The following is a 17,176-nucleotide window of genomic DNA, read 5'->3' as shown; positions in this document are numbered from 1 at the left end:
CATCGCCTTTAGTCATTCCACAAGCAATCTCAAACAAACCCTCAACATCAAACTCAAAAGTAACATATTTGAATGATAAATCCTAAATCAAAAGCTAGTTGAAGCTTCAAATTGTAGTTGAGTGTTACGTCGTGTAGTTAGAAAGGCAACCTAATCCAATATTTGAAGTGTTTTTATTTTTTATTTTTTCAAGTTCCGAATGATATTTTAAGTTAATATAAATAAAGGAGAAAGTACAAACCTAAGTGTGCATATAAAAAAGCATACTGCTCAAACCAATTTAACTACATATTATATTAAGGTTGGGTCTAAATAAGGAGCATCGATGGCCTATACTATAATTCTGTGAAGTTATGACCCGTGGCTTGACAAAGACACGCAACTTTTGTTTTCTTTTAAGTTCGGTAGATTCGCAACTCTTGCAAGCATATCAACAATAGAAAATTTTCATCGTTACAGAAACACTGGACATCATGTATTTTTATGTAAATTGTAAAAATTTTTATTTTTTAAGTTATTAACTTTTTCACATACGTATCTTATTATTTGTACAATGACACGTGATGTACTATCCCCTATACCAATTGCGTTGAAAAATCTCTCAACAGGTGTCAAGAACAACACGTGATCTCACATGACACATGCCGACATAAACCTACTAGGCTACCACGTGTGGCTCGACACTATATGACAAATTCTTCATTTGACAAGTTATGCACCATAATTTGGAAGTTTTTATTGATAAAAGGTGAATAAATGACTCGTTTGAATATATTTTTAAAATAACTAAAAGTATTTTTAATAAAAATATTTTTTGGAACCAATCCTTAGTAAAAATGTAAGTGAATTATGGAAAGTAGTTAAAGTGTTTTTTGGAAGAAGCACATAACTGGTGCTTATTGCAGAAAACACTTTCAGTGTTTTTGAAACCAAAAAACATTTTCTCTAAAAGCGCTTTCAGTAATTTTAAAAGCATATTCAAACGAGGCTTTTTGCTTTTCGAAGGTAAAGAAAACGTCTATTCTACGCTGTTTTACTCTTATTTTTTAAAACACTGTTTTCACGATTTGAATTCGTGACCTTTATAACATCAAGAAGTAATATTTTCATTACACTAAGACCCTCATTTTGTGAAGTTAAACACAGAAATATGGTTAAAGCCTATCGACTTACTATTTTCTATTTTAGCGCTACTAATCACCATACGTTAGACTACATCAAGATTAAACACTTGAGTTCTAATTTATGGCTTTAGTGTAATAATTTTTGAAGTGCTTGTGCTTCTTGTAGGAAACACTTCAAATATTTTTCAAAATTCAATTGCATTTTACTAAGGATTGATTTCAAAAGCACTCTCATCAAAAGTATTTTCAATCATTTTAAAAGTACATTCAAAACTAACCCTAAAGACAAGTTATAGAACTCAAGTACTTTATGACATGTTTATTAATATGTAATAGGACGATATCCTTTAAAGTGAAATGAATTGTACTAAGGAGGAATAAAATTCAAATTTTTATTAAATTTTTTTACTAAATTATATAATTTTTTTTAATACAACGATATTCTACTTTAACCGTTCTAATTATCAAGTTTCTTTGTGGAGAGAAGGACATATCCGAGTGAACATGTCATATATAGGTTGATACTTTTTATGGTGGCAAAGTTGGAGGTATATGGAAACTCATATGCCCACACAACAAAAGGTCCAATAAATCCTCTATCTATCCGACCCTCTTCACAACCACCTCTCATTGTTCCCTCCGCTAAAAACCCTTAAACCCAACAAACCCAGCGTACCCTGCAAACCCTGCATGCCAAAGCATACCGGTCTCTCTCTCCTCTCTCACTCTCACTCTCACTCTCTCTCTCTCTAAAACTCAAACCACCAAAAATGGCAGCCTCCCTCACAGTCTCAAGGCTCCTGACCGCCCCCAAGTCCCTCTCTTTCTCCACCACCACCGCCACCGCACCACCCAAAACGTCTCTCTTCTCACCCAAATCCTTCTCCTCGAAAAGCTCCTACACCCCTCTCCCCCTCAAACACTCCCCACACCCAAAACCCCTCCTCCGCTTCTCCACCACCGCTGCCAAACCTATATCCGCCACCATCGCAGTCGGCGACAAGCTCCCCGAAGCCACCCTCGCGTACCTCGACGCCGCCGGCGACGTCCAAACCGTGACTGTCTCCGAGCTCACCAAATCCAAGAAGGCCGTCCTCTTTGCCGTCCCCGGCGCCTTCACCCCGACCTGCTCCCAGAAGCACGTCCCGGGATTCGTGGAGAAGTCGGGGGAGCTCAAGGCGAAGGGCGTCGAGACCATCGCCTGCATTGCGGTCAACGACGTCTTCGTGATCAAGGCGTGGAAGGAGAATCTCAACATCGGCGACGAGGTGCTGCTGCTGTCCGATGGGAACGGCGATTTCACGAGGGCGATTGGGGCGGAGCTCGATTTGAGCGATAAGCCGGTGGGGCTGGGCGTCAGGTCCAGAAGGTACTCGCTTTTGGCGGAGGATGGCGTTGTTAAGGTCTTGAATTTGGAGGAAGGCGGTGCCTTTACTTCCAGTGGAGCTGAGGACATTCTCAAAGTGCTCTGAATTTGCCTCTCGCGGCGGTGCTGACGGTGGTGGTTTGCTTCGTAAGGTTTTTATTTTTATTTTTTATTTCATGTATGGTTTTTTGTTTTTAATTTATGAGTAGAGTACTTTCTTGCGAACTTGTAGCTCAGATGGTTAAGATTAGCTTTGCAACCGAGGTACTGAGTTCGATTTTCCACCCCTCTAATCTAATAAAATCAGTTGGGTTTTTTTTCTTTCTGATTTGATGGTTGTAGAAAGTTCTGGTTTCGAATTTTCGTGATGAATTGTTTGTGTTTTGGCATGGTAATATTTAGTATCATGGCCTGTTTGGAATTGCATTTCCAGAAAGCACTTATGCTAGAAGTGCTTCCATGAGTCAAAAGCACCGTTTAAGTTTTTCTACAAAACGCAAGCAGAAGCGCTTTGGCTATCATATAGCGGTTTTTGCCCTTGCAGAAGCAATCACAAACATGGCAGAAATGAAAGCAAACCATTAAAATTTCATGTCATTGCAGCCAGGAACTTCTAATGATCCAGAGAGAACACTTCCAATGAAGTGGCCCTTGAAAAACCGTCTTCAGCCCGATGTATTGCTTTCCCTCCCAGAGAGCATAAAACTTGAAGAGAAATGAAGGTTCGTTGCCCGGCTACTGGTTTAGCAACATTTCTATACGGCCATCGATCTTGGCCAGTTCTCGCGCCGTGAACTTGAACACAAAACATCCGATCCCTACGTCTTGGCAACGGAAAACACATCCCCACTAGAGTTGCGATCATCCATTCCGTTGACCGTCATTTCTGAGAAGATAATCCCGAGCTCTGGTAAGTCGTAACCTCACCTCCTATTGAAGGCCATATGCAAGTTCATTGCACGCGGAGACGGTTAGAAGAAAACCATGCTCAAATTAGATGCATCAACGTTCGACAGCATATATTCCATTTTCCAGTAAAACGAAGAGCTTTGAAACAGCTTTGAAGATTGCAACTTTTCAGAACGCCAATCCAAAAGTTTATTCACATTGACGACGCATAGGATAAACAAGATATACAGCACTAAAATTCACCATAAACTTATACGGACACCATACCCTTTTGGGTTTTTATGGAGAAGATATGGGATGCTCGAAGCTTATTGACAACGATAACTCTCTCCCAAGTCCACGAAACAACGAAAGCTCCTTGCTCGCTTCCACCGGCCAATGTTTGCCGGATTACTTCTGAACTTATCTGGCCCAACTCCTTTTTGGAGTTTACTGTGCTCTTCTTCAAGGATATGCCCTGCCAGCGGAGATGTACGCCATTGATACTTATATCTTGGCCAATTCTTGTGCGCAGAACTTCAAGAACGGCAAACATCTGTTCCCTAGACGTTGGCAACAGAAAACACATCCTCATTAGAGCTGCAGTCATTCATTCCTTTGGCGCTCATTTCTGAACAGACAATCTCGGCCTCTCGCAACCTCCCCTCCTTTTGAAGGCCAGATGTAAGTTCATGGCACGTCGAGGCATTTAGAAGAAAACCATTCTCAAACAGTTCCCTGTACCAACAATAGGCACCACTGAAGTCCTTCAGTTCACAGTGTCCCTTAACAAGTAAGCTATACGTATCAGCTTTAGGAGTCAATCCTTGAGCCTTCATATCATTTACTAGGTCCTTTACCTCTGAAATTTGTCCTTGCTTGAAGTGCCCCAGAATCAAGCTATTATATGTCATCCTGTCAACATAAACATTCTGGTTTACCATCTCAGAGTGCAAAGCAAGTGCCTTTTGAGTGTCTCCGTGCTCTGCGTAACCATGAATGAGTGCATTATATAAAACCCGGTCAGGAACCAAGCCCATCTGTAGCATTTCACTATATAGCTTCTCTGCTAATGCCATATCTTCCCTGATACACCTACTAATTAGAGGATGAAATGTATACAAAGTAGGTTTCATGCCCAGACTCTTGATAGTTTCAAACAATTCCAGACATTTCTGGGTGTTTCCAGCATCAGAATAACCTGAAATTAGGGAGTTGTATGAAATCACATTCGGGCTATAACCGCTACTTGTAATTTGAGATACATAGTCTTCAGCTTCCATCAACCGTCCTTTCTTGCAGAGTCCATGAATGAGTGCATTGTAGGTTACAAGTGTTGGACTTATCCCAGTTTTCGCCATCTCATCAAGGAATCTGTAAGCATCTTTCAGATTCCCCACCGTACAGCAACCACCAATGAGGATATTATATATTTGTGCATTTGGCAAAACCCCTCTGCTTAGCATGTCCCTCAGTACTATTTCAGCTTCAAGAGGCCTCCCGTCCTTGCATAAACCATTTACAAGAGAACCATAGCTCACAATATTTGGCTTAATCCCCTTATTTTCCATCTCTTCAACAATCTGGAAACACTTATCGAATGCACACATCTGCCCGTAGCCATTAATAAGGATGTTATACGTCTCCAAATTTGGAAAAATTCCCTTCTTTGTCATGTTCTTCACCCATTCCCCAGCCATATCCATATCCTTTGTCTCACGGATCTTGTCAATCAAAGAATTGAAGGTGATGCAGTTCGGCTTCAACCCGCATACTTCCATTTGTTCAATGGCCGAAATGGCTTTGTCTATCTCACCCCTTCGACAATAACCACTGACAATAGTATTATATACTACTACATCTGGAATAAAACCAGTTTCCATTAGTTTCTTCAAAACCTCCTCCGCCTTCTCAATGTTTCCTTCCTTGCACAACCCATTCAACAAAATGCTACAAGTATAACCATTAATCCTCACACCTTTCCTAATTGCTTCTTCAAATAAAGCCAGTGACCCCTCACCATCCCCACACCTGAAATGCCCATCAAAGAGGATGCTATAAGTAAAACCATCAGGTGCAAAGCTGTGAGCATCCATCTCTTCCAAAATCCTTTTTGCGTCCTCCATTCTCTTCGCCCGACAAAGTCCACTGAGCATTGTATTATATGTGACCATATTAGCTTCCACTTTCTCATCCTTCATCCTCTCTCTCAATTCAAGGGCCTTCTCCAACTCACCCGCCTTAGAATACCCATCAATCATCGTATTGTATGTAACCAAATTCGGGGTCACCTTTCCCTCAATCATTTCATCAAACACCTTCTGTGCGTCCATCATTTTCTTCTCTTTACACAACCCGCCGAGTAAAACATTATACACAAACACACCTGGATTCATCCGCTTCATCTTCATTGAATTCACTAGTTGACCAGCCCTTTCCAGGTCCCCTAACTTTACAGAAGCTTGTATTGCCTTCCCATAAGTGAATTTATCAGGTCGAATGCCCTGACCCAACTCGAAAATCTCCGAAAACAATTCAAGGCTCTTACCAAATTGTTTTGAAGTCACCAAAGATTCAAGTATCACATTGACAGAAGCTAAGCAAGGGCGTGTACCACTTTTCCTCATCAAACCGTACAATTCTACCGCTTCATTCGGCATCTTAGACTCAGAACAAGCTGCTAAAAGCATGTCGCAGAATGTGGGTTTCATGGAGGGTGCAGAAAGAGAAAACAGGGTGTAGAGTTCGATGGGGGAAGAGAAGGGTGAACCAGGGAGAATGAGAGACTTGATGAGCCTCCGTGCTGTTTCAGAGCGACCCTGCTGGAGAAGGACTCGGAGTTTTCGGACTTGCTCATGGCGTTGTTGGTCATGGATGTTGGTGGGGTTGTGGTTCTCTGTTGGGCCTTCAATCTGTGGTTGATGAGCTTGGTTGTCAGCAGAGTCTGTGCAGAGATTGAAAAATAGAGGGACTGAGATTGGATTTTGAGGTTTGTTGATGGCATTCAATACGGATTTGGGAAGGAGATAGACACGTCTTTCCATTTTCAACTTTTCAGAGCCTGTAACCAGTCAAGGACCCAGGTATTAAAACTGCAAAGGGCTGAACTTCGAATCCAAATTTCATTAGCAGAAGGAGTTTGTCAAACTTTCAACAGAGTCTCCTTTGTTTCTACGACATTCCCCCAAGTTCACACCTGTTGATGACAAAAAAAAAAGTGTAGATGTATTACAAAGGCTGTGAGAATGATTTGCAAATCCGTACGTAGAAGTCAACATATGGTGCATTTCTAATCCCTCCTGTCTAACATTTTATTACAAACTCGGCATCAATCCCTTGGGACTTGGAAATCCCTCACCCAAACAGAGCCTACAACTATTGCAATGAGGGGATAGAATCCAAATATACAAATCGGAACGTCACGAATGGGAGCTACACAACACCTAAATTCGACGCATCCAACACGCATGCTCAAGAAAAACAACATACTTGAAAATTTCTTAACTCAAATTCAATAATCGTTCCTTCAAACCTCATAAAATTCGGTCAATCTGTTATTTATTTGTTACTTTCAATATAATTCATGATTTAATTTTGTCAATTTTCCGACTTTTAGGCAGCTAGAGAGAGGAAGACTACTGAATTCAGTGATTCAGGTTCAAAATTCCAGTCCCTAATTTCCCCAATTCCACAAATCGCTAACCCTGAAATTCAAGAACAAAAGGAAAAAGAAACACTTACATGAGGAAGGAGTTAGCAGCAGTCCAGAGTAGCCACCGCCTGGAGGTGGAGGAGAGGTGTAGTCACCCCAGAGCGCAGAGGAAGAGGAGTCGGGATTTTGATTGGCCCTTCAAAAACCCTAAATCCCTATTTTTTTGTTGTTCTTCATTTGATCGTAAAACCCTTCTAAAACCCTCATTGTAATTAAAACCCAAAAGAAAATTGGAGATTTCTTTTTGGATTTTGAACTTTGAAGGCTCTTTAACGGGCTTTTTCATTGGGCCATTAATTTTTTTTTGTCCATGTTTATTTTGGATTCACAAATTAAGAGGGTGTATTCAATCAAAATTTTGATGTCAATCTAGTGAGATTTCTGCCAAATTTATGCACTTGATAAGCACGTTCTTTCTCCAATTTGTTTCCTAAAAGGGGGATTACCTGCTTTTCAAGTGCTTAATTTTGACGGAAATTCTTAGAGTTGGCATAGGAATTAATGATCTATATTTTTTTTTCAAATGCAAATACCAATTTTATTGGATTTTAAATTCAAAGACTAAAACTTAAATTCGGTTATTGTTCAGGGACCAATACTCCAATTTCTCTTAAAGAAATCCATTACCCATAATACAAAATGTGTCAATGGTAATTGGCAAGGCATATAGAATAACAAGATCTTCCTCCAAAGAACAATACAAATGTTTCTAACACCCTTGGTTAGGACGGTGTTATCTACACACCCCGTTGTACCTTTCACACATACTTCTTAATTTTTCAAACCATCGAATCAAATAAATTAAAAATAATCAACAAACAAAAATTTACAGGAAATATGTGGATAGCACCAGCCCCTTCACCAGCCAAACCAAGCATTTTAGTAGGTTGTGGGTACCATAAAACCATTTTCCAGCATTAATTCAAGGGTATATATGCTTGCATCTGACAGCAGTTATGGCTGGACCAACAAAAAAATTGTAAAAGTGAAGCCTCTGAAGTTTGCATAATTGAGAAAAATACTTGTCTCTGTCATTAGTCGCTTTGGTGGATCTTCATAATTACAACCAAAAATGTTCTTTAGCTAATTGGTCTGAATATTATGCAGGCTAGGCATGCAACATAATAAATTTGTATCATGCTCCCAAGTATCTTATATTGATTTATTTCGTTAAAACTTAGTCTTTGTATCAAGAATTTAACGGCTAAAAACTATATAGTATAGAATACTTTGGAGCATACTTAAAAATCTCATAGGCGAGGAGACCATACATTTTGTAATTCAATGTCTGGTCCACTTTTGTGGGGCTACAGAAATGTGTCATTTTCTACTATTTTTGTATTTTCTCTGAAAGATAATAAGATTGCTATGATCATATCCAGAAATGGAAGAATGGGTGTTGAATTGTTTGGAATTATCAATCTGCTTTGTTTTCTGCAATGGATAGAGGATGGTGAATCATTTTTTTTATATCTGAATACCATGAAAAAATTCCGAACCGAGTATATGATCACATCATCCATAAGGCATCTCTCGTAACAGAAAAAACTTTGTATTTTAATCTCGTTTGTCTTCACGTTAGGACAGATGCCCTAGTCATGCAGCCATACCGAGCAACAAATTTTCTTGTACATATTTTGAGAGAGAGAGAGAGAGAGAGAACAATTGTGACATATTCCATTCCCATGGAGTTTATTCATTTGAGCAAAATCAAACCAAAAAATGGAAAACAAAAAGGATCAAAGAAAAATCTCACAATTACAACCTAAAAGCCATTTCCCCTTTTGTGTTGCATTCCCATAACAACAATCTGTAAAACGTAATTTCCTTACTTTTCTTGACAATTCACAAGAGAACTAATTTTTCGAGTAGTCTCGATATCTTATGCTGTACGTAAAAAATTTGGCCGTCATTTTTCCTTTTGTTGTTGGTCTCCCTCTTTACAATCGCGCTGGTGTTCTTCGCAGAAGAGAATGATTTCGTAGCGTTTCTGCAGATTAAGAGTTGGGAACGAATGTCCCAACATACCCAAAACCAATGATGAAGAAGGCAGTTGCTTGGATGTAAAGGAACATGAAGAAGTAGTTCTTCCCAAAGACAAAATCGTAGCAGCCACAGAAGAAGAGGTACAATCCAACAGCTAGCTCTAACACATGAAGTCTGTTAACATGTAAACAGCACACACAAATGGCAAATTGCGGTCAGGCATTATCGAACATCAAATTCTCATTTTAGGGAAGTAGCATATGCGAGAATGTGTACCTTTCTCCGATCCTGAATCGAGATTTTCTGGGTAATTTCGTGGCTGCCTTCAAAGTCCTGAGAGCATCTCCAAGTTTCTCAGTGACGATCCACTCATTCACTCGACTAGCCTCTAGCAGACCAATGATTGTAGCCTTCGTACGGTGTAGTGACATGACGTTCTCAAATAGGATCCAGAACACCAGCAAATGGATTGACCTGCAAATTGTAGAATATGAATATCAGATGCGAACCGAATACAAGACAAAAACAAATTGAAATGGAAAAAAAGAAAAAGCGAAGTTCGAAGGAAATCGGACCTTGGAGTGCCAACTGCATTGAGAATGGTAATCATGGAAGGAATATAAATCCCTCCCCACTTTGGCACCTCAACCTCAGGAACCATGACAGTTGAGGGCAAGACAATGCAGTAAAATACAAAGGCATTGATATGCGCTATGATCTTCCTGACAAAGAAGAAGCTGTAAATCACATGCACCTTCTTCCAGAACGTTACTTTCTGCAGTCAACATATCAAGGTAGAGGGTTAGCTATTCACTCGTTTCCACTTCACCTCCCACCATTGGTTAAATTTGATACGATTTATGAAAAACGCTCACCTTGTTTCTTACAATTTCCATGACCATTTTCCTGAAAAGATTAGCTGGACCGCAAGACCATCTGTGCTGTTGGTATCGGTAGGCCTTGAAAGTGCTTGGCAATTCATTCTTCACCTATAGAGCAAACGAAACGAGGATATGATGTTTCACTCAAAATCCGTCATGAATCCAAAGTTTACGGTACATTTGGAGTTGAAATCTACCAATTTTAGGAACAAAGTGGAGGCATAATCAAAAGTTGATGAAATGTAACTTAAAAATGCATTCAAAACAATCGGTTTTATACGTACAAAGGTCAGATGAGACTTGCATCTCACGTAATACAAATGCTAAGAGATCTGTCCCTCTCTACAAGTTGGGTTTCATGTCGGAACATCGTTGAGTCAAAAGAATTAACTTTTTTTTGGCTTCCCTAAACCCTAAACCCTACTAGTGAGCAAAACACAACATTTGGATCGATCGGTTAAACACTCAAAAATACGTTAATGCAGAAAAAGATACAAGCACAGGACAGTAATGGTACCTGTATACTACCAAGATATACGAATTTCCAGCCCTTGAGACTCGCTCGAACGGCCAGATCCATATCTTCCACTGTCGTCCGGTCCTTCCATCCTCCGGCTTCATTGATTGCAGTAATTCTCCATACACCAGCAGTCCCTAAATCATTATAACAACAAAACTGAGCATATACATACTAATAATACTACCTCAACCCATTTAGCTTATGGTAATACAATTTTCTTCCACTTCAAAACAAAATGACTGTTAAAGTACATATATTAAGAAGAGTAATATTATTTAGACGCACTCTTTAATACAAATGAGTTTTGCATACAACGATAGGGTCCACCACTGTTAGGGAGTGTGCTGGTTTTTTTCATTCTGTAACTAAATGACTACTGAAGAGCAATTCTACTTAGTTGACAAACTGACACACTTGCTGACATACACCCTTTCTAATACAAATGAATCCCACGTACAATTATCCTATAGTGGAGCCACTTTTATTAGACAATGTGTCAATTTTATGCGTCTAAATATAATTATTGTATTTCAAAACAGAATTAGCCGTCAATTCAAACACTTGACCGCTCAAAATTTGCAGAAATTACCATTGAATCCAAAGAAGGCGTGAGTGGAGGAGCCCACTTCTTGTTCGACAGTGAAATGATAATCCAGAGACATTTCTTGCATTCTTGTCATCAAGCACTCATTTGAATTCACTGCCAAAGTAAATATGTAAAAAAAGATGTCTGAAAACAGCTGCTGCAAATTCTGCTGGAGTTTTCAAAAAGTAATGAGCTAGCAGAAAGTTAGGTCAAATATGTATAAAAGTTAGAGGGTAGAGTGTGACTAGGGTATATAAGGAATTGAGGTCCACCATTAAAGATGGCCACATGCTGCTGCCTGGTTAACAAAGAAGAAGAATCCCATGCTACAATGCTTGCCTTTGCAAATTTTTATGTTCAAACATAAAAAGATTTTTCAATGTACGCGACGTACAAGAAGCAATATAAGTGAAGAGAAATATTTTTTTAAGTATTATTCCACTTGTAGAATGATATATGCTTTTCTGATTAGATTTGAGAGACAAAGGTAAAGGTGTTCATACAATATGCTTTTCAGAAAATCCCAGTACTTTTTTGGAAAAGGAAGAGATCCCTTTCGGATCTTTTTCATCAAAGATTACCAATTAATTAATCCAGACTTTTAAAATTTGATTTGACGATTATAAACAGAGGGTTTTTTTAAAAATTATAATAATTTTAATCGTTGAATCAAATTTTAAATATCTAAATTAATTGATTAGTAGATTTTGATGGAAAAGATCCAAAGAGAATCTCTTTCTTTTTGGAAAAACCCCTAAACACTATTCAGAAGCACTGTTTATTATTTCTGCCAAACAGACCTCGAATTCCAAGTACATTCCCAAAAAGACCTAGAATTTAATCTCCATGGACTTATAGGTTACCCTTCATCATAGTCCATCCAATCCTTCAGCCACAAAGCTGAAATGTTTTGAATTATCACTAACAAACCTCTGTAAAAGTTGCTTTGCTTTAAATGATTTCAAACTTAATTACGGTCAACCTATCAATATCTAATTAACTGGCGCCAAAACGTGTCAAATAATTTAATATAAATCAAAATTTTGGTGAATTACATAATAATTGTTAGGAGAAAGCTAAAATACATTTTTAAGTATTTTCAGTTTCTAAAAAAATTGAACTGTCGTGGTAAAACCACTAGCTAGTATCTTAGCCTAAAAAAAAAAAAAAAAGGCTGTCGTGGTATCTTTCAAAAAAAAAAAAAAGTTCGGGGATTATGCATCCAGCTAAGAGCTTGTGCCATTTCTCCATTTGTGACCACAGATGCGCACAACCCACCAACAACCAATATATTAATTGTTAATAGCAACACAAATGTATTAGACGGATTAAAACAGACAAAGTGCTGAAAATAACATCTAGGTTTTCTGGTCCTCAAAATTGCATGCATTGATGGAAATAGCACCAATGCCATTGATTTTGATTTTCCACACCGATTTTTTCATGTGGGTTGGTTTGGACAGTGGGTCCCAAGTAACATAAATGCTCTGTTACGAGTGATATTTTTTTACATGTTATAATACATGTGAACAATAAGATCAAACTGTTCTGTTTTTATAGTTTATCAGCTATATATAAATTATTTGTGTTATAGTTTTAGTAAAATGATCATGTCACGTGATTGTGTTTCGAAAACATCAAAGCTCTAAAGCAAAGAGAAGAGACAGAAGGTTCGGACACGTGGCAAACAAAACCAGCGAGAAGACAAACACAGCAATTGGAAAAAGGACAACCCAAGGAGGGGGCCCACCTACTTCCGAGAAATCTTCTCAAACAAGCATAGAGGCACCGACAGTTTTTAGGTCAAGACAGTTCCTGATTTTAGGAATTCGGATCCTCAATTCTCAGAATTTAAGAATCGTTTTCGTTTACCATAATTTTCATCGAATATTATTTATATTTTAAATAATAAAATTTAAAATTATTTATGATCGCATAATATATAATAAATAAATAAGATATGTAAATTCTTAAAATTCTTACAAAGAAGATAAAAAAAATCCTTATTTTGATTTTAATACCCAACTAAAATAAACCAAAATCAAATTAAACACTACATTAAAAAAATTACTTCTGAAATAATTACAAACTTTTTTGGTTATACAAGCGATTTTGATTAATTTCGGTGAAAAAAACTTAAATCACTGAGGTCGTAAAAATGCTTTTCAAATAAGCATTTTCAATCATATGTTTTTCTAGAATGCACTTAAAATTTATAAATTTCAACGTGCTTTTACACAAACACTTATGTTAAAAGTGTTTTCTTTTACACAAACACTTATATTAAAAGAAAAACTAATTAAAAGAGCTTGAAAATTTTGAGTTTTAATGATAAGGACAAATTAAAGGGTAAAGTGAATAGTATCAGAATTGATTTTTTAATGTAAAAATGTGATTTTTTTTTGTTGAAGTAAACAGTACCAGAATCTTTTTGTTAAAGTTCCCATTATTAAAAGTGTGTATGAACATAAGTGTTTTATCCAAAAGCAATTCCAAAACGGCCAAACGAACCAAAGAATTGAGATTAATGAGGGATTAAAGAACTAACCGAACTTCCAGCGAGTCTGGACGAGGGCGAGCTCAGGGTTGTGGAGGAGGAAGGGGATGGTCCGCCAGAGAAAGTCGGGCTCCGGCTGGAAATCGGCGTCAAAAATGGCGACGAAATCGCAGCTTTTGACGTAACTGCGCTTCATGCCTTCTTTGAGCGCCCCAGCTTTGTAGCCATTTCTATTGTCTCTTATTTCGTACTTTATGTTTATCCCCTTGCTTGCCCATCTTTGGCACTCCAGCTCCACCATCTCCTGCATTTTAATATAACAATTAGTACAACCCAAATTTCCAAAATTTAACTTGGTAATTAAAATTTGAGCATTTGGGTTGTTTTTACAGGGAAGTTGACTAAAATGATTTTACAAATTTCGATTGCTGAACTGATTAAAATCAAATGCAGATGACATATCAATTGAATGTTTACGATATATCCACCAATTCTAAAAAAATAATTATATCAACTCTTAAGATTTGTAGGCTGATCATTTCCGTCAATTTGTATTGCGAGAAATATTCTAAACTACTCAAATACTTTAATTTATGAAAAAGTGACTCAAATTTGGATTCAAAGGACCAACGCACTCACTTAGCCAACTAAATTTTCTTTGAGAATTATTCCAAAACATAGGAAAATATAAATTTGGTATAAATTTGATGAAATGTTTTGAGTGTTTGTAAGCGTAGTTTGAGTCAGTTGGTTAGGTGGCCGAATAAACCCGAGCTCGAATTCTCTTTCCAAATATTTAGGTTGTTTAGACGTATAAAAAGAAAAGATTTTTGCTAGTGACCTTGATGGTTGTATCAGTTGAATCATCAAGTACTTGGACGATGATCCTATCGGACGGCCATGAAAGCCCACATGCAGCTCCGATTGAAATCTGATAAACCTGCAACAACAATGAAATCGCCAAAACACAAACTTAATCAATTTTATTAACTCAAAAACTAAAACCGCAAATAAAACCGTTATCGTTTCGCCTCAAAAAATAATTAAGGAAAAGACTAAGGTTAAGGACCTCTCTCTCATTGTACATTGGGATTTGGACCAGAACCATTGGATAAGCCGAGTTCCCGAGCTCCACGTCATCTTTCATGGGCTCCCATTTGTACCGCTTCTCCGGCTTCCGCCCGAAGAACTTGATCAGAACGATGACGACCGCCATGTACAGCCGCTCGACGAAGAGCATCACCGACATGATCAGACACAGAACGACGGCGAGTCGCAGCATAGGAACGATCAATGGGGCCTTGATCTGGTCCCAAATCAACCCCATTTGCATGGAAATGTCGTCTCTGGCGCCGTAAAATGAATCCGGGAGCATCGACGCCGTCGGCAGTCGCTCCATTTGGGAGTTTTTCTTTGATTTTTCGTCGCAGAAAACAGAGGAGGAGCAAATGGGAGAGAAAAAAAGTGCAAAGACCAAAACTTTTGGGATTTTGAGACAAACCCAGAAGATAAAAGTGAATTTTTAGGAAAAAAATCACGAGAACTTACTTGTTTGATCGGAAAAACGATGGAAATGGAAGAAGAGCTGAAGTTTCAGTGGTTCAACCTCCACCACATTTGATATTTCAAGCTCAAATGCACGGAAAACACACAGAAACAATCGACCGCCTGAATATTTGTTTGTGTTGGAAAGAAAAAAAGGCTCCTCTTCTTTTCTTTTCCCCCTTTTTTCTAAAAATACAGAGGCTTTTCTGCTTCAGAAAACAAGGAAAAAACAGAGGAAGAACAGCGCATCTATGCGCGCGCGCGTGTGTGTATACACACACAATGTGGCAACAGAAAAATCAGAAACAGAACGGCAAAGGCTAGTTGCAAAATGTAATGGAAATAAAAAGCTCTATAATTTCTTTGGGGTTTTAGGGTGTTTTGGCAGTTTTGAGCTCTCTCTCTCTCTCTCTCTCTCTCTCTCTCTCTCTCTCTCTACCTCTTTTATAAGCCTCCAGTTCAGTCCTCCCAAATATGGTTTTTGTTTTTAAACTTTAAAGAAAAGTTTTCGGTACGGTACATTTTAACAAAAAATTACATTTTTATACTAAAAAGTCAATTCTGATACTATTTATTTTATCCTTATCATTAAAATTCAAAATTTTCAATCTATTTTTATTAGTTTTTTCATTTTTTTTTTTTAGCATTTTTCGAAGTAGAAAAGAGAAAAATGCAAACGTGCCGGTGGCGGGTTTTACCGGCGGCTGACGTCATATGACGGCAACAGCCGTTTACCAAATTTGTCACCTAACACTCATGATCGTTAGTCTTTTTGGAGAAATTCCAATAAAAATGACTAAAAAAGTTAATTTTGAGTAATCATTTTTTAAGGTGGGATGTTTCCAACTATATTTCCATAATTACAATCTACTATTGGATGGGGAATGGGGATTTTGCTTTTAGATATAGAGAAAATATAGCTAAACACACAATACAATGGGGTTTTTCTACCATTTTTTAGGCGAGTTAATAGAAATTTTTCAAATTACTCAGTATTTGAGCAAATACTTTATAGTGGAGGTACACAAAAAAAGATGTAATTTTCTCTACTTGTATTTTAACATGTATAGTACCGCCTAATGTCTGATACTTGAAAAAATCTCTCTAGTCAAAGCCGCAATGCTGTTACATAATACACAGAGCAATTTCAGGGGTCGGTAGACCTTGTTTCGTTGCTCGGGTGCTCTATTTTTAGGAAAGAGCTAAATGACCGGCAGCGAGATCTCCGAATTGCATTGCATCATGTAGTTTCTAAGTTGCGTGCAAGTATATAGGGTGGCAGTTCTCATAGCCATTTATACATTTAGACTGATTATTTCTGGCTTTTATTTTTTGAGAAATGAATAAGTAAATCATAAACATAAGTAAAACAACGTAAAAAAATAAAACGAAAATGTGAAAATTACTGTCTAGTATGTGTTGTTACTATAAGGGGCCACGCACTTTGGAACGTGGTCTCATGATTGTTCAGAGTCGGAAAAATATACATGAGAAGATCTTCTGAAAATCCTCCAAATATTTTGTACAGGTCCATTTTGTACCTTTTAAGTGTTTGAAGTAATACCTGTGTGAAATCCCGTTTTCGGATTTCACTGTTATAATCTACGTATTTGTATTATTGAGATTTTTTTATTATTTTTCAAGAATTTATATTTCTTTATTTGAAATTAGATTTCAATTAAATTAGTTACGAAGAGTGAAGTTTGGAAAATTATTATTTACTCGTTGACCTTTTGAGGTCACAAGTAATGTTTTCGAATAGGTCTCGAAGCCACGAGTGAATAGGCGAAAGCCGTTTGCGAGTCCGGGTTATAACGGTATTTTTACGGAAGTTTGAATTTATGAAACTATAAATTGTGGAAATTATTTTAATTTCCACTTAGAGGTAAAAAAGGCCCAAACACTTTTTGGAATTAAAGGACCGGCCATTTTAAGTGGAAAAGGGGGATCAATTAGAAAGAGGAAAAGAAAGGAAGGACCAATGGGGGAAAAAGGATTTTTTTTTTTCCCTCCATTCCCGTGAACCCGCGCCAACCCGGAGTGGTTTTCGGCCACTTCCACCATTTTTTAA

General features: G+C 37.8%; 3 protein-coding genes across 3 annotated transcripts; 1 reads left to right on the top strand and 2 right to left on the bottom strand.

The window, feature by feature from the left end:
- Positions 1-1,697: 1,697 nt before the first annotated feature.
- Positions 1,698-2,811, top strand: LOC137713155 (peroxiredoxin-2E-2, chloroplastic-like). Its single transcript, XM_068452419.1, has one exon. The coding sequence runs from the start codon at positions 1,895-1,897 to the stop codon at positions 2,594-2,596; it is 702 nt and encodes a 233-aa protein (XP_068308520.1). The 5' UTR covers positions 1,698-1,894; the 3' UTR covers positions 2,597-2,811.
- A 97-nt stretch (positions 2,812-2,908) lies between these two features.
- Positions 2,909-7,301, bottom strand: LOC137713153 (pentatricopeptide repeat-containing protein At5g12100, mitochondrial-like). Its single transcript, XM_068452418.1, has 2 exons — positions 7,120-7,301; positions 2,909-6,574 (listed from the first exon to the last, which is right to left on the bottom strand). Exon 2 carries the CDS (start codon positions 6,420-6,422, stop codon positions 3,942-3,944), a length of 2,481 nt encoding a protein of 826 aa, XP_068308519.1. The 5' UTR covers positions 6,423-6,574; positions 7,120-7,301; the 3' UTR covers positions 2,909-3,941.
- A 1,442-nt stretch (positions 7,302-8,743) lies between these two features.
- On the bottom strand, positions 8,744-15,500 carry LOC137712891 (glucomannan 4-beta-mannosyltransferase 9-like). Its single transcript, XM_068452076.1, has 9 exons — positions 14,630-15,500; positions 14,402-14,500; positions 13,612-13,864; positions 11,067-11,177; positions 10,475-10,611; positions 9,952-10,065; positions 9,652-9,851; positions 9,353-9,550; positions 8,744-9,250 (listed from the first exon to the last, which is right to left on the bottom strand). The coding sequence occupies exons 1-9, from the start codon at positions 14,957-14,959 to the stop codon at positions 9,088-9,090; spliced, it is 1,605 nt and encodes a 534-aa protein (XP_068308177.1). The 5' UTR covers positions 14,960-15,500; the 3' UTR covers positions 8,744-9,087.
- Between the last annotated feature and the right edge of the window lie 1,676 nt (positions 15,501-17,176).

The sequence above is a fragment of the Pyrus communis genome, chromosome 13, assembly GCF_963583255.1.
Source record: "Pyrus communis chromosome 13, drPyrComm1.1, whole genome shotgun sequence".
Classification (NCBI taxonomy): domain Eukaryota; kingdom Viridiplantae; phylum Streptophyta; class Magnoliopsida; order Rosales; family Rosaceae; genus Pyrus; species Pyrus communis.
Note: the sequence above shows the minus strand (reverse complement) of the source record. Positions and strands in the feature narration are given on the sequence as shown.